Source organism: Oculina patagonica, chromosome 3, assembly GCF_052425735.1.
Source record: "Oculina patagonica isolate OP01 chromosome 3, crgOcupat, whole genome shotgun sequence".
Lineage (NCBI taxonomy): Eukaryota > Metazoa > Cnidaria > Anthozoa > Scleractinia > Oculinidae > Oculina > Oculina patagonica.
The window spans coordinates 21,055,753-21,073,792 of NC_135760.1; the positions used below are offsets into that span (position 1 = coordinate 21,055,753).

General features: G+C 38.1%; 1 protein-coding gene across 1 annotated transcript; it reads right to left on the reverse strand.

The window, feature by feature from the left end:
* Positions 1–354: 354 nt before the first annotated feature.
* LOC144645463 (septin-2-like) lies at positions 355–13,967 on the reverse strand. The gene is made up of 12 exons (XM_078505045.1): positions 13,877–13,967; positions 9,311–9,416; positions 8,290–8,376; positions 7,378–7,501; positions 6,567–6,701; positions 5,898–6,015; positions 5,420–5,521; positions 4,493–4,589; positions 4,144–4,192; positions 3,328–3,456; positions 2,784–2,847; positions 355–2,047 (listed from the first exon to the last, which is right to left on the reverse strand). The coding sequence occupies exons 2-12, from the start codon at positions 9,399–9,401 to the stop codon at positions 1,988–1,990; spliced, it is 1,056 nt and encodes a 351-aa protein (XP_078361171.1). The 5' UTR covers positions 9,402–9,416; positions 13,877–13,967; the 3' UTR covers positions 355–1,987.
* Between the last annotated feature and the right edge of the window lie 4,073 nt (positions 13,968–18,040).

Sequence of the window (18,040 nt, forward strand, 5' to 3'; positions counted from 1 at the left end):
AGCTGTTATCCTTGCGCTTGCGTCGCCAGTGAAAACCAGGCTTTAGAACATAGGTGCAGATGAAGATGGAAAGTCGGCATGTTTTCGCACTATGGGCGTCACGGAGGAAACAAGCTAGAGTGGGGAACAAAATGACTCTAGAAAGAACGAACAATTGCTGTGTGGGATCCTGATCTCTGCTTGATATTTCCTCAAACGTCTCACTGAACATTTATGGAGTTTAGCTCATTACAATTGTCTTAAACTGCACCGCAAATGATTGTCTTTCAAGCGTGATATCAACGCATTTAGCAGTGAAATTAATAACATACTTTTGCTAGAAAACCTAATCTTTTAATTAAGCACATGAAACAATTAACGACATTTTTTCTATTTTATTAAATTCTCTACTGTTATATATTCTAACATTGTGACCTAGGCAAAAACAGTTCGACCAACTTGTGGTCTTGTGCTATAAAATACACACATTCATGGCACTTATATTAAAACGTGATTGATAAAATAATTTTCAACAACTGCAATACAGAACTACATCCAATAAAAAGCTATTAATAAATATATTAAAAAATCTTGTTTACATCAACCTATTAAACCGGCATATCTGGTTATTTCTATGTAATAGTTAAACTTATAGCTATTCCATACCTATACCTTTTACCAACGAATACCCAGATTCTGAAATATGCATATATTTTTTTACATTTTAACATCAACGTCATTAGCCACTACATCGATACACATTAGAAATCGCTACGTGAAAAGAACCTAGCAAAACTTTAATAAAAATCTTCAGACTCGGAAAAGCGTTTCTGAACAAAAATCACTGCTTTTTAAACGTTGGCAAACAGTCATAAGGCAAGTTTCTGAAGCCAACATTTTACGACAAAAGTTCGAACATAAAAAATTCTAGCAGACAGTAAGTTCACAGCAGACAGCGACACTAAACTGTTGTCTCTTCTTTCAAAAAATTCTACATAAAGCTGGGGGAAATATATAAAGGAAAAGATATATTCACACCTTCATAAAATTTTAGCTTTATAAGACGTCATAAAAAGAACAAATTACATGTTATAAAAATTTACTCATCCGATATTAATATTCGTATAAATGTTTCTTGTTGATCGTGAAAAAATAAAACAAAAAGAGTGAAAAAATTGTGCATATAGAGGCTTTGTTAGTCTTTTCGGTTAAAATTTCTAAAATAACGCTCTTGAACGCGCTTAATTAAGAACGCCTACATATTGTTTAAGTTTATAAAACGTCTTTATATAACTCAGTCCATTAAATAATTGCTAAACAATGCCACCTAAATTTCTCTATTTCACTATTTGCTTCCATAAACTTTCGGTTAGGGACGGACCATTATTTTCTTGGAGGGGGGGGGGGGAATGAAAAATTTTCCTCTGCAAACTTTTTTCTTTAGTTTATGCACCTCTGCAAACATTTTTTTTTCGAAATTCTTACTATTTTTTGTTATACATATCGTGTTTGCAACCAATTTATTTTGTCTTTCCAGGCCCTGCAAACAATTTTTTTCAATATTTTTTCATCCCCCCCCCCTCCAAAAAAATAATGGTCCGTCCCTTATATCCCCTGGCACTAAAAATCTCCATAGAGGAGGAGAGCGAGCGGATGAGGGGGCTAATCAAAGGGTTCATAATTGCGGGATTTGAAAGGGAGCCTGTAATCGAGGAGCATTATCAAGGCTACTCTCTATGGCTCATAACTGAGGGGTGCAAAACGGAGCTAAAAAACGAGGAGTCAAAATCAACGAAATTTATCAAGGAACTTATTATTGTGGGCTTCAAAATAAATGGGCTAACAATCGAGGGGCTTATAATTAAAAGTTATATGATCAAGGGCCTTATAATCCAGAGGTTATAATCGGGAGTTTACGATATCATTCAGTACTTTGTTGCCTTCTGTTAATCTAACTGATTGCATACTCTTGGCGAATCATTCCACTAGCTACATCAGTGCAAGGCCACTAGCTCTGACTTTTCATCTGTTGCTGCATCTTAGCAATCATTTCTTGCATACGGCGAAGCTGAAAAAATAAAAAAATATATATTTATATATATGAAAACGATTCAATTTTACTTATTTTAGCAAGAAGGTAGGTTAAGCCTGCTGTCGAGCCAAGTGGCTCATCAGGCCGGAGCTTATCCTGGTTTCTGTAGCATTAAGCAGCTAGGAATATTTCTACTCCCCCCTGGATGGGATGCTAGTCGATCGCAGGGTACCCCCCCCCCCCCCCCCAGCATTATGTCGCCGGTACCCATTTATACACCTGGGTGGATAGAGGCACTATGAGAGTAAAGTGTCTTGCCCAAGAACACAACACAGTGACCCCGGCCGGGGCTCGAACTCGGACCGCTCGATCCGGAGTTCGGCGCTCTAACCATTAGGCCCAGCGACTCCCATCGTTTCCAAACAGTTCCATGTAAACAGAAGACGATCCGGTCCGGTTCGATTCGGAACGCATCCAGACTGGTCCAGAGTAAACGTAGCCTAACTAAGCAGTGAACAGCGTCCAGTGTCGATATTTTGACAGAGAAAAACTTACTTCAAAACTATAGTTTAACAAGGTAAAAAAAAAAACTCCTAAAAGGTACTAATATTAAACCAAAAAGGAACAAGGATGGTTAAGATTGAGGAGGATGGAGACGGATTTTGAACAGCGAAATTGACAAAATTTAGGGGGTTTTTTCTTAAGTTTTCAAGATGCGCAATCTGTGACGCAGCTACTGTACTTTGAGTGTAATTCTTTGCTAGTTACCAACCTCCTCTTCTTTCTGCATCAGTTCACGGTCTTTTTCCAGGATCGCACTGGTAACGTGATGCGCCCTGTAATACACAAAGACAGGATTATCGTTAAAAAAAGAACGATCCTTATTTGCCGATGGAATTGTCACATATCCCAAACTAACATCGGGAAGGAGCCCACAGCCATGTTTTGAGATTAATTTTAATCTTGTACATGTATTCGTCACATGGTCATTCATTTGATTCTAATTGAAGAGCTTGTTAAATTGCCTTTCTTTTCATTACGTTTAATAACTAGAATATCATGGGTTGGGTTGTTCGAAAGCCGATTAACACTTACCCAGGAATAATATTAGATTGAGGGTTTAATTTCTCTTGAACAAGAGTGTCTAAATTGCTTATGTTATATAAAGTTCGAGTTAAGTCTAAGTCAACACTGGATGAAGAAAATTTAAACAAAAAACCTATAGTTAAAAATATTTGTTTTTACCCCTTCCAACCAAGAAAGAAATCCTTCCGATAGGGCATATAGAAGGCAATTTCATTGCATACAACATATACCTTTTTCCATTCTTTGGGGCATCAACCAAGTCCGCGTTGGTGATTGGACTTTCACTCGACAGCTGAGCAGCTCGGAAATTCTCGTAATGAGTCTCCTGGGTGACTTCCTTGAGATCCTGCATTTGGGTGCTGTGAACAACGGAAAATGGAGAGGTTTGAAAATTACTTAACAAGAAAAGAAATCAGGTGGGAGGGGGGAGGGGGAGGGGCTGAAGAGGAGGCACGGACTAACCAATCATTGGAAACATGTTGTTCCTTAGTAAATCGGAGTAAAACCAAACCCCGATTGCATGAAACTTGTCTCACGCACATTTCCCACGCTTGGTTCTGATTGGCTCACTACATTATTTACGTCTTATATGATTGGCTGGAAGTTATCGCTTTTGGATGTGTTCTCACAGCCAAGTCAATCATCATTTGCCTCACGCAAGTAATGCACCTTTTTCAGCGCTTGCCAAAAATGACCATACCGCCAGCTCATTTTCTTTAACTTATTAAGAGATGTGTAGGGGGTGTGGGGGGGGGGGAGAACATTTAAGCAGCCGTTTGCAGCCATCTTTTTCTGATTCGCATTTCATAATTTTTTTTTACCAAAGCATAGCACAATGTTTTACAGCAAGGCGCCTCATAAAGTATGACCACTTTTAATTTATTCACATTCTTTCGTGCAGATTTAATCCAATCAAAAGCCGTGGATAGCTTGCAGTTGACTTCTGATTGGATTAAATCTGCACGAAATAAGAGTGTGAATAAATTAAAAGTGAGTTCACAATTCTTTTTGGGCAGCCTTGCACAATTTGTAATAAAGACACTTACATTAGCATAGTACGTAGCTTCACAAAGTCACAGTGCTTTGGGTTTTCAACTGAAAATAAAGAGAAATGCACACTGTTAGACTTTGAGCAATTTCTTTTTGACCTTTTAATCCGTGGAAAAAAAAGCGAAGATCAAGCAAAGCGAAGGCACGCTACTCACTGGTAGCAAGTAGCACAGGCGCGTTAAGTCCTCGCCGATCATGGCTATTTGCTCGATCTTGCTCGCTATCTTTGCATTCGTTCCACAGATTTTAAAGCAAAAAAGAGAAACTGTTTACAGTCCAGCACACTGTAAGCATTGATTTTTTCCTCATCAAGGTACAGTGGTTATCATTTTAGACATGCCTTACCTTCTACCACACCCCAGGGATACAGTCGGCCTCTGACTTTCTTGCCGCATACTTCTATCAAAGTATTACTACCTACCACAGCAAACGGCATGCTGGCCTAAAAATTTAAAAATAAATGTAAGGAAATTAGCGGTAATGTGCAATCTCGTCCCCAAAGGCTGTGATCCTTTTGTTTCGGCACCAAGAATCGAGACCTCTGGGCTAGATTGAATGCCCACCAAAAACACGGCCAAATCTGACTGGCTGTTGAAAACTTGAGCCACACCTAGATTGGTTTCCTTTAGGGTTTAGTTCAAATAATCAGATAAACCTATCCCTTTTTATATGGGAGCCCCCTGGAGCTTTAATGCAGCATGGGGATTCTCTGCCAATTGCGGTCTATTCAGCATTTCTAGCTTGGATTTTGTACCCCCACCCCCAATGCACCCCTAACCCTCACCCCTCCCTCATTTCTTTCTATTACGTTGTTAACGTGGCATAAGTCTGATCCCAGGTCAGAGAATCACAGGTAAAAGGTTGTGGGCTATGCCAACCATAGGGTCATTATTCAATCTAGGAGCTGATTGCTTAAAACTGGAAGCCAGAATCACGATTTTTTTCTTGATTGTTGTTGTTATTGTTGTTTTGTTTTATTATTTGGTGACAACAGTAGGTCAGGACTTGTTGTAGGACTGTGGAGGATGAAGGAAGAGGCTTGGCTTTGGCTCATGGAAGAAGGCGGGAAGGAGATGGGTAAGGATCATGGAAGGTTAAAGGAGTTGACATGCGGCCTTATGCACCACAGCAGGTGTAAAGAATGATGATGATGATGATGATGATGATGATGATGATGATGATGATGATGATGATGATGATGATGACGACGATGAATGGTAGGTCAGATAGCGTGAAACAAAAAGAAATAACTACTGTGAAATGTTTACACACCTTCAGTTGCTTTGTTTGTTCTACATAATCTTCGTCCTCATCGCTTTCACAGTCAGGCAGATCATAAGTCTTGATTCCTTGTTCATCAATTTCATCTAAAATCTGATGGAAAAGAAAGTTAACTTTGACACACCTACAAAGTAAATCCAGTGCCAAAAAATACCTTGGTCTTAAAGGTTTTCTCTTTTCTATTTCTCAATCGAATTTGAGCTGCAATACGACAAATCGACAAATGTATACTTCTAATGGAAAACTTTATACAGTTCTGCTGGGGACTTATAACCCTGTGACTGCACGCGGTTTGTTGTTGTTTGTTTATTTTGTTTTTGTTAGCAGACATCAGCAGACAGGCCAGTGAACCTACATTTTGTATGTACCAGGAGGGAGGTAATAATTGGAAGTGGCAGAATTATAACTGAGACTTAAGTACTTCAAAACAAATAGCGGCAAATAAAACCTGACTTAGTTAATAACTTACTCTTCTTTTCATGCTGCTCAGTTCGGCTGGTGTGAGGGTGTCGGCCTTCCCAATTACAGGAACAATGTTGACTTTATCATGAAGCTGCTTCATAAACTCAATATCAAGAGGCTTGAGACTGAAAGCCAAATGATTAAAACAAAATTTAGAACATATAGAGGGGTTTGGGGGGTAATTAAACAACTTGGAATTGTGATTTCTTGAAAACTGGTTTGACTGAGTGAAGCAAATCCAAGGGAAATGATTTTTTGTTTGAGTTATTGGGAGGTTTGACGGTTCAAGATATTGGGATTCCACTAGCTTACTGAAGCTATGATAGTGCAGTGAAGACTGTGCAAGTACTGAAATGGGGTTGATTGCATTAATTATTTTGATAGTTAAATACCACATGTCAATTTCAAAAGATGCCAAAACAGCCCAAGCTGTGCAGTGCCAAGGATAATTTGCAAAGTCTGAACCAAAAAAGGCTTGTAAGCACTTACCCAGCGAACAAATCCCAAATGCCATTAGAAAACAGGCAACATTTAGGAGCCAAATTTGGGAGATCAAGACATGTCAATACATTAAAATGACGCATTGGTATGATATTTACACTGTATCATCCTAGATCTGTAATGAGTGCAAAGGACCACAGCCTCTCTGCATGCATTGCATGCCCACAAAACTTACCCATGTCCTGTTGGTGCGATAAAGTAAAAACAGCAGTGTACTCTAGAGTCCACAATATGACGTCGATTGAGCCCTGACTCATCCCGAAGATAACTTTCAAACTGGTCATTCACATAATCCAAAATTGGTTTAAAACTGAAAAAAAAATATGAGTGCCCAGGTTGACATTAGAAGTATCATTCTATCTATAAAAGTAGTTTAAAGGACACTTTAACCTGATTTTGTCATCATGAAAGAAGGGAAGCCTTGAGCCAAGTGGCCCATACTGCTGGAGCTTATCCCGGTTTTGATAACATTAAGCAGCTAGGAATATTTCTACTCCCATTGTGAATGGAATGCTAGTCCATTGCAGTTATTTTGCTGGTACCCATTTATACACCTGGGTGGAGAGAGGCACTATGAGAGTAAAGTGTCTTGCCCAAGAACACAACACAGTGACCTTGGCCAGGGCTCGAACCTTGACCATTCGATCCAAAGTCTGGCACGCTAACCATAAGGCCACCGTGCCTCCCTCTCATCCCGAAAACAATTTAAAAAAAAAACAGAAAATTTTTGCCTTGATGGGACTTCTTTGAGGTCATAAATTTATTTTTAAAAGACATCTCGGATAGTCTTACTATTTTTCTCTTAAGGCGGTTGTAAGATGGCGGACTGTTGTTGAAGCCCACAAGAACAACAGCAGACTGCCATAGAATAGTATAGAATAGTAAAACTATCTGAAACATCACCTTAAACTCAAAGAAGTCCCATCTAGACAAAAAAAAAATTCTTTGTCATTCTATTAAGTCTAAAAGGTCCCTATTCAACTAACCTGTCTTTGTTATCCATGCCATCACCATATCCTGGAGTGTCTACAATAGTCAGACGTAACTTCACCCCTCTTTCTTCTATTTCAACTGTTGACGTCTCAATTTTTACTGTTCTTTTTATACTATCTGTAAATAATGATACGATCTATTCTGGAGCTGTGATTTTGATATTTACAATGTAGATAGTACATTCCTCATTAATGTTACCGTAAAGTTTAATAGCAAATGATTGTTAAAACAAAACAAAATGAACTACGCTGACAAGACAATATAGTCCCTTTAAGGGTATTGTTTGGAAATATAAATGGCTTGGTAAGTCAGTGGCCCATCAGGCTGGAGCTTATCCCAGTTTTTGTAGTGTAAAGTGACTAGAAGTATTTCCACTCCCCCCTAGATGGGATGTTAGCCAATCACAGGGTTAACCCTGTGATTAGCCAATCACAGGGTTAACCCTCCAGCAGTAAATTCACCGGTACCCGTTTAACACCTGGGTGGAGAGAGGCACTATGAGAGTAAAGCGGCTTGCCCAAGAACACAATGCAGTGCCGGCCAGGGCTTAAACCCGGACTGCTCAATCCGGAGTCCAGCGCACTAACCATAATGCTACTGTGCCTTGCTATTGAAAGGGCTTACAAAAGTAAAAAAACTTCACTCACATGCAAAACCCTCTTGGGACTGTACTGGAAGAATATAGGCCCTTGGTCCATACTTTCAAGACCTCAGACCAATATTCTCCCAGCATGGCCCTTGTGCTTGGTTATTATGATGTATTTGTTATCCAATATCACTCCTTGTAGGCCACAAAAAAATCTGAAGCTTGTACCCTACATTTACTGTAGTGTCTTAAAATTCTCCTAATGTTGTAGAATGATCAGAAATATAAGGAAAACAGTAAGGAGAATTTAGATTCTCACCAGCAGCTTTGGGGAATTTCCTGTCTGTGTAAAGATCTGTCAGGAACAGGCTGTTAATAAGCGTGGACTTTCCTAACCCTGATTCACCTGAAATAAGAGGATAACAACCATCTTTCCTCAGGTAACTTAAAAACTAGCTAAAGTCGCACTTTTGCCTACTATCCCACACTGCCACAGCTATTACCGTATCCTACACTGTAGTTTCTGCAACATGAAACAACTAACCATGGATGGGATGCTAATCCATCGCAAGGATACTGCAGGTTTTTCTCTAGAACAGATCACCAATACTCCTGGGTGGAGAGAGGCGTTGTGAGAGTAAAGTGTTTTGCTCAAGACCCCGGCCAGTGCTCAAACATGTGTTGGAGTTGCCTCCTAATCCTCTCAAATAGCACCCCTTTAGAATCATGAAATTTAATTAAAATTGTCTTCTACAAAAATATAGTCAGAAGGAATACTAATGTACATGAGAATGCAAGCTGCATTGTTAATCATTAATGAAAAGCTGGCATTTGAAAAGGAGTTGATTGCATTTGCACAATGAAGTAAGATTTCCAGGGCCTCTGGTTTTGGAAATATATCCACAAATAAATTAAATTTAAGAGCTATCCAATTGATCATCATGTGTCTGTTCAGTTAAATGCAAAACATAGACATTAAAAGTTTAAAATAAAAACAGAATGGCCCATGGGACAAATTACTTCATTCTTTGACTAACTTTTGGTAACCTAGTGTGGTAATTAATGATTCAGAAAGCTGAAAATGTGAAATTCCAGAACATGACTCAAGCTTTCTATATATTCATGTAAACAATAAATACAGAACTCTTTAAATAGCTTTCTTTGTTCAGGATCAGAATGGTTCTGACTTCTAAGTTCTAATCATTTTATTTCATCAAGTACGAGACAATGACAAGGTCGATGAAACTTCAATTTTAAAAACTTAGCTATTAGCAGATGCATCAAATTGGAATAATTGAAGACAGTAACCTTTGTTGAAAGAAAAGAAACATAAAACTTACCCACAACCATTAAAGTAAACTCAAATCCCTTCTTGACAGATTTTCGGTGGACTTGATTTGGCAGATTTGCAAACCCCACATAGCTGGCCATGGCTGCTGTAACGTCCTTAGGAGAGAAAATCAAAATATCAACACACTACCAAATGGTAACCTGTAAATTGTGGATGTAGTGCTTACGAAGTGTTGCATCTCAAATTCCAAAAGACGTGATTTCAACAGGAAATGAATTGATCTTATTAAATTGGAGATGATCTATTTTTAAGGAGATCCATTTCAACATCAGAGAAAAATACTTTTTTAAACAAAAAACATATGTTTTCACAAATGTTTAATGTTTTCAGAAGTTTGAAGAATTCAAATTAGAATATGTAAAGGACATCAAACAAGCTAAATACATGTATATCGGCTTAATTTTTGCCCTACCATACCATCACTCATTCCACACAGAAAATTCTTTCTTCAACACAAACAACATGACACATGATACATAATTGTGTCTTCAACATTGTTTAGTTTGACCTGGGGTGTAATGGCCACATGCGGACATCATAAATCACCTTGTAGTGTAATCTTTCACAAGGTTAAAATTGTTTAAAATTGAACAACAACATCCTCTTGATGACACAAGAATTAGGGAAAGCAATTAACTAGTGCAATCAACAACCCTTCACTTCAGAATTTAAGGAATTAGAAAGCTTAACCTCCATAAAGTGGCATGAAATTAAAACAAAATTTTTTGCAGCACTTGAGCATTTGGGAGGCATGTTAATTGTCAACTGGAAGTAGAAATTTAATAGTTTAAACGCTGAGGTGAATAATGAAGGGGAGGGGAAACATTAAAAGCTGTCCAGCTGATTGATACATATAGCAAAACAGTGAAAAAATATGACATTGGAACCTTTGGAATCTTAAAAATTTCATTTGACAGTCTACTTCACTGACATTTGTGCATGGGTCAGCTTTGAAAAAACTAATTTATTTCATGTGACCCGGTTTTTTCGACTTTTTTTGCTTGTTTACAAGCAAAATGAAGGAGAATAGCATTTAAGTGGGGGTAAATGTGGAACCGGAAGGAACCACATTCTTGTTAACTCTCAAGGGACTGTTTTAATTTCTCAAGGGAATACTTTCCGCTGTGGGTGATCAAAGCGCGTGACTTGTAAAGTGTCACTCTATAGTTGTGCTTCAGAACTTCCGTTCTTGTAGAAAAAACGTGACTTGTCAAATTTACAAATGTTATATAACAATCAAAAACGTGAGTAGCCCAAATCTTACGTCACATAACCAATTAAGAATGTAAGGGGTTCAGCGCTCGAAGGCAGCGAAGTTTAAAACGATTAAGAACGCAATTTGTACTGGTACAAGTCTTTTGTCAAATTTACAAATGTTATATAACAATTAAAAACATGAGTAGCCCAAATCTGGTACAAGTCTTTCACACACTAAAACTTTAATTTCTCAAGGGAATACTTTCCACTGTGGGTGATCAAAGCGCGTGACTTGTATAAGTGTCACTCTATATAGTTATGCTTCAACACTTCCGTTCTTGTAGAAAAAATATGACTTGTCAAATTTACAAACGATTTATATAACAATTAAAAACGTGAGTAGCCCAAATCTTACATGATATAACCAATTAAGAATGTAATGGGTTCAGCGATCGAAGGCAACGAAGTTTAAAACGATTAAGCACGCAATTTGTACTGGTACAAGTCTTTAGGCGCTAATATTAATTTAACCTTAAAACGTTGCTAATAGTTAACCAAAGGGAACTCATTTCGTGACAATTGATTATTTCTGCTGAGGTGCACAATTTAGAATTGCAACATTCAATGCAGGTGTGAAGTGATATTTACAAGTGTTTTTGTACTAGCCTGTTGTGAAATTACTTCCGGTGGAAGCAGTAAACGCTAAACGTTTTTGCTTCTGTTCAGAAGTTAATGCATCGCCATTAGAAAAATAAACAGCAACTGTTTTACTGGAAATGTAGTCGTTAGAAATGGCATGTGTAGCCGTAAGGTAAAGAATAACGCGAGGAGAAGCGGCTTTTGGTAATATCCAAACGAAAATTTACTTCTCGATGTGGGGTTAAGATTGTGTGACGAGACAAAAGGTAACTCTGTCGTGTGTAACCTTTATCGGGAACCCTGCATTTAGCCAAAGTAGAAATCTTTCTAACTCGAAAGGAAACAACTATTTCGATTAAAGGCAAACGTCAAAGTTTACCATTTTTAACCAAGCCAAAGTATATGAGTCGCAAAGCACCCAGCCGTCGCGACTGACAAATACAGCATTTCCTCCGCGAAAATAAAAAAAATGCTTGAACTGAAAGACGTTTGAATTCTTCCATGATATGTTCGAACAACAATGCCCAGGATAAACCTACTACTCATACTAACTTCATGCAAAAAAGTCGATATCTCGAAGAGATCTTTGATTGAGAATCATTAGCACCCATGACACTATTATTAAATATTGGGTTTTTTTTTTGGTGGCTCATTGTGAAGGTAGGATGCTTATTAGACACAGTGTGCACACCCTAAAATCCCCCCCCCCCCCACCCTTATAAGCCCTCCCGGTAATAGGCCTTTACATTGGGTTATACCGGTAAGCCCCCTGGATATGCCTTCCCCCTTTGCTGGATTACAGTAGTAAACAGGGCCTTATTATGACTTTTCAACTAATAAACGTATTTCGCTCAACGCGGCAGTGGCTCATTTCAAAACTTTTTATTTTTATTTTATTCCACTTATAAGCCCCCCCCCCCCCCCAGATATATGCCCATCCATTTAAAAGCCCACCCGAAACTCATTAAGCCCAAACCAAGGGCTTATAACCAGAATTTTACTTTGGCTGGTACTAAAACAGGAAACGAAAATCAAGTGTCTTGCCCAAGAACACAATGCAGGCTTGAACCCAGACAATTCAATTCAGAGTCCAGCAAGGTAACCATTAGCTATATAGGCCACCCTGCCTCCCATTATATGTAGCGCAGAATCCATGATTTTTCGAATCTCACAGTAACTGGAATCCAAAGTTGTTTCTCTTAGATTCCCTTCACTCAGTCAAACTCTGTAATTTTACCCAATATTTCCTAGACAATTTTTTTCAAGAAAAAACACAGTTCCACTAGAGGTGTATTTACAAGGATAAGAAGGTGTTATTAGTTTATCCCGAGAACACTTAATCACAAATTCATAAAGTGTCTGATCAGGGCCATTAAACTGAATAATATCAACACTATTACTCTTTTTTGCGAAACAAAGGCTCACTTTTCATTTTACATTTTTAAAACTTGTACATGATTGTGATAGTATGGAAATCACTAGCAAATTTGCATGCAGAATATTGTTTTGACTTTGTATAAAAAAGGAATGACAGGGCAAGCACATACGTTATAATTATTTGGTTTAAATTCAAATTTTACATGGCAAAATACATAATTTCCATGCTTTATATTCAGTTTAAATCTGCATGACCTCAAAATATTATATCACTGTACTTTCTAACGCTTTCCTTGATTCACTAAATAGCAAATATTATGCACATTAACAAAGCATGCACAGTGTTTATAATTTATTTATGTTCCCCATAAACTTGTGCTAGCTTGGAAAAAATATTGTAATTTGTTTTGAATATACAATATACTGCCTTTAAAATTATATTAATATTGCACCTTCATGAGATTGTGTACATGCAAATCCTATGTTACTTTTTGAAAAGGAATTTTGCTAGAGAAAATGCAGGGTTATCTTATTTTTGGTGAATATAAGATATAACATAAATTCAATGATAATCATGGGAATAATTAATAATTTAGATCAAGACTAAATATGAGCTATATTTTTATGAATGAAAATAAGCCCTTATTAAACCACAGTAAAAATTTTAATTAAAAAAGCACCAATATTTCCTATCAACGCCTTTTTTAAGGTTAAAAGTACATTTTCCCTCCAGGGTTTTTCATTGTTTTTTCTACAAAATTTTAATAAATTGGCTTGATAAGCCAAAATCAAACAGACGAGATCTTAGCAGGGGGCGGTTTAAAGTTTGATTTGCTAATGTCTACACAAATAGCACAAACTCGACCTATAAAATTACTTGTAATCGTATCGTATGTCACGATCAAATACTCAAATCAATCGAGAACTGGTATGCCATATGAGTTGTCGGCAATATCTATTACAAAACAATTAACACTATATAATCCGCAAGTTATGAAGAACCGAAAAAGATTATTAAATCCTCGATCGAATCTCGAGCGAGCGAAGCGAAGTTATAAACTTCGTGCAAAGATTTGCGTCATAATTACACTGAATTACATTTACGGATAACAATTTCCATACAAATCAGTTCTTTGCGTGGGAAAAGTATGTTATACTTCTTCAATTTACTAAGTTGAATAAAAGCATGCAAGCATAATTTCCCATTATTTTCGACTGAAAAATTCGAGTTCAGATTTCCCGCGCGCAACGCATGTGTGACTTCAACATTTTCACGCGCAATCTATTCAACGAGGAATGGAGCTGGCATTCCCAAATCAAGCAAATAACAACATTTTCTTACCTTCTGTTCGCTGGGGAGTAGAAATGTCCTCCGAGTTGGTTTTATTCGGGGTGAGGCCGACCTCAACAAGATGACTTCATGAGTGGATTTCCGATTCGATTTTGACAAAACGAGAAATCCCATGAACACTAGCGAAACTCTTCGTGACTTCCACGCGTGGAGCACGCGTGAAAATTCTGACACAGTCTTTGTTCAAAATTTGGAAAACAACAATTTTTCGCGCTAGTTTGACCAGGAGCCATAATCGGTTATGGCTCCTGGTTTGACACAATTTTTTTTCTAAGATTGAATTGTTACTGTAAAATGAAAAAAATAATCTTTCAAAAGTAGATATCACCGCTTCAATATCTGGGCAATATTCTTGTTTTTATCAGCCTTCCAACTATAATGCGCAGGAAATAATTGCAGTCAAAACTGTCACAGTAAAACACCCGTTAAAATAAATCAAAAATAAAGTCTACACGATAGCTCTATTACACATTCGAACAAAGTATCGATTCTTGTGTCCTGATTCCTCACATCAAAGGAAGTGGTAGGGGACAGGGGGGGGGGGGGGTCTGAACCTCCCGCCTCCCGTACCTTTCACTCTCACTTCCCGCCCCTTTTCGTAGTGGTTCCCTCCCGGGGTTCCCTCCTTTTTGTCCCATATCTATTGAAAAATATAACGAAATGTTGCGAAATTTTACTCGTTTTCTGCCGGTTCCTGCCACCTTAGGAATTCCTCTTCCCACCCTCCCTTCTCTCCCGGGCTCCCGCCCCCTGTATCCCTCCACAAGGAAGTAAAGAGTTTGGGGAAGGGGCGGAGAAGGAAAGGACAGGGCTACCATGTAAAGACGACGGGAATAATCATGAAAAGGTTTGTGCAGAACACCTAAAATGTACCGGAATCTTGTTTGATGTGCATTATGTTTCAGTTTCCTTTTGAATAGTACTGTCATAATGACTAACCTTTTTTATGGCCAGTAATAACTGAGACAGTTTCATCAAGACGTCTATAGTCACTATAAATTCAGTTTCTGACTCGCCTTTTACGTTCTCAAAAATCACGTATAAGTGTCGTTACTTATTTTATTTCGGATCGTCACACCACGGCTCAACGATCAAAAAATTCGGTTTAGGTACTGCCCGAAATATTCCAGAATCGAATTTCCGTAGAAGCTCTGTTAACCCTCCCCACCCTCAGGGGGGAGGGGCTATTTATCCATTTTGATGTTAGGAAGCCAACCTTTGCTCTATCTTTTTTTTCCACCCGGCCGAGCCAAAGCAAAATCTCAAACCCTACGATTATACAGACTGCTGTTTTATTCACGTATCAAAGTTACTGTGAACAGAGGTTCCCTTTTGACAAAGTTTCACGACTATACACTTCCCTGTGTTTAAGATACAGCTAACTAAAAATGGCTTTACAGGCCCGAAAAGTTTTTTGAGGCCCCTGCTGGTACTGAGGTAGAGGTTAAACTCAAGTGACTAAAGAACAAAGACGCGTCGAAAATCGCATCAAACCATCCTGTGGAGAGCGCAAGTGCTAACATCGATGAAAAAACAGGCTGGGATCAGTCAATTTAAAGGGACAGTTGTGACAGTGTCAGATCACGATAAATCTTCTAAGTTTTGGTGTGAACTGTGCTAGAATTATAAGGTGCACTCACTATTTAACAGAATAATATAGCCTTTGAACAACAAAAGAAAAACATAAATTTATTTTCCAAGATGTAAATGGATCGCAATCAATGGTTTTTATGTTATTTTTTTTTCAATTAACAATTCAATCTTGAAAACGTCGGCCCGACTTTTTCAAGTTTTAGGCCACTACGTTCCTATCAGTCCGTGACCGCACCACTTTTTAACAATTCATGACTAGTACATTAACACCTTTATTGGATTTTTAGGTAGCGCCTACATGCAATAAGCAATTATTTGATGAGGTTGAGCATGATATCGTGAATTATCAAAACCGAGGTCGTGTTATCTGCCGAAGCCGAAGGCTGAGGCAGATAACACAGACACGAGGTTTTGATAATTCATGATATCATGCAAAAACCGAATTCAATAATTGTTTTATTATACGTTTTCAAACAATTTGCCATCACTTTTTCTAGCGCCGGCGTAAAACTTCGTCAGAACATTGGCCAAAGCGGTTTTATCTTGTGGTTCCTCCAGGTTCTACTTCCTCAAATAATCATTCAGAATTTTTACACTTGTTTTTGTTGTTCTCTTGGTGCTTTTAGAATCTTTATTCTCGATCAAAACTTTCAATTCCTCTTCGGAAACGGAGGCGAATCCCTCAGCCATATTTTCAAAAGTTTGACAGCACTACACGGACGAGGGGCTTGGAAACTAGGTGGACTTTGAACTCGACATGATAACCCAATATCTGCTGCAGATATTGGGTTATCATGTCAAGTTCACATGCTACTGTATATTGACTGAATGCTCTCGACCAATCACATCTTTTAAAGCGGGAATTCTAATGTATAATAATGTTAGTGATACTGCACCTCTAGAGCAGGTTTCAATTGAGTGTCGTAAAACCAAAACCAAAGTAATTACTCTGGCCAATCACAAAGGACACAGACAAACCAGTGAACCAATCAAAACTCCAAGCAAATACATGTAGCCGGCACGAAGCGCGGGAAAACGTGCGCGAGCGAGTCACGATTGGTTTTGGTTTTAGTTCTGATTGGCTGAGACAGTGGCGCGAGATTTTGAAGCCAATCACTAAGCGTAGCAATGCAAAACCAAAGCAAACGCAATTTACTTTAGACACTCAAGTGAAAACCGCTCTATTTCACAACTGAACAATTGGTCGCATAAATTACTACAGTCGAACCTCTTTAATACGGACACCAATTCAAAGGGGCAGGGAGGAGTGGCCGTATTATGGAGGTGTCCGTATTACAGAGGTAGAGTTTGCTTGAATTTTTTGTCTCTTTTGGACCAAGTGAACTGTCCGTAATAGGGAGGTGTCTGTATTACAAAGGTGTTCGTAAAGATAAGGAAGGGTTCGACTGTATCTAAAACCTGAGAACTGTTGCGTTCCCATACAAGCCTTTATAAACGCGGCCATTTACGTTTTGCACAATTTTTAAGCAACTGAACGGCCGATTTACAAAAAGAGTTTGGACTTATGTTATAAGATTTATTACTTAAAATTAACAAACCTCTTTACTTTCCGGGTCATAAGCAACCTTTTCCAATCCCTTCTTTAAATTTGACGGTCTGCATTTTACTGAAATTTTTTAACTGGAAAAATGCTGGAGATTTCGCTCCATCCGAGTTCGCCTCCATAGAGAAACTTTCATTTAACGTTTGCGCTTTTTCATATAATAAAGCCCCTGAATAAAGCATTTAAAATAGAGTTTTTAAAAACAATCCAGGACCTGCAGAAACATTCTACTCAAATAAGCAAAAACTGAAAGAAATTAACAGAATATCACCATTTGACAGTGGAAATCATGTCAATTGTGAAAAACTGAATTTACCAAACAGTTTACGGCAATCAGTCAGACTGGCAATGCAGATCCTGAAAAGCAAGATAGAATCTGAAAAAAAAGATATGAAAATACGTATAAAAAAAATTACATACAGAAAAAATGCTAAAAAAAAAACAATTCCAGAAAAGAGTCACAACGTCAAAAAATTGATAGAATTCTTGGTTTTCACGTGACGTCATCAAAATTCTAAAACCCAGGATCGCAAGACCCCTGAATTTTTATCCTTCACTGGCTATTAGACGTCCTTAATATAGATCCTTTTGAAGGTTTTTAGCTCAATAGCATTCGCCGTCTTTAAGATAGAGCATTTTGAATTTTGGAGTTTCACGCCACACGAGATCAAAGTTGGCCGTTTGAAGGCTGTCACGTTTTGCCTCATCCTGCGCTTTTTAACAATCTGGACAGTTGAGGTTTTGCGAGAATTGTTTATGTGAATGTTTACTTGTTCATGAGGGTGATTTGACCGCTTTTTGTGGCAGAATTTAATGCCAGATGTTTTCATTGATTTCCGGCCGCCATGTTGGAGCCCAAGCAGTTGGGCTCCAACATGGCGATTCCATACTGTGCTCTCTAAATTTGTGTGAAACATTTTGATGGATAACTCGAGTACGGAATATCGTACAGACCTGAGACTTGGACAAGTTGTTTATATAGTAGTTTTCTACAATCT

Coding starts and splice junctions, on each gene's coding strand:
- LOC144645463 (XM_078505045.1), bottom strand. CDS start 9,401: ATGGCCAGCTATGTGGGGTTTGCAAATCTGCCAAATCAAGTCCACCGA. Junction 4,590..5,419: donor AACAAACAAAGCAACTGAAG/GTGTGTAAACAT, acceptor TTAAATTTTTAG/GCCAGCATGCCGTTTGCTGT. Junction 2,848..3,327: donor GCCCCAAAGAATGGAAAAAG/GTATATGTTGTA, acceptor TGTGTATTACAG/GGCGCATCACGTTACCAGTG.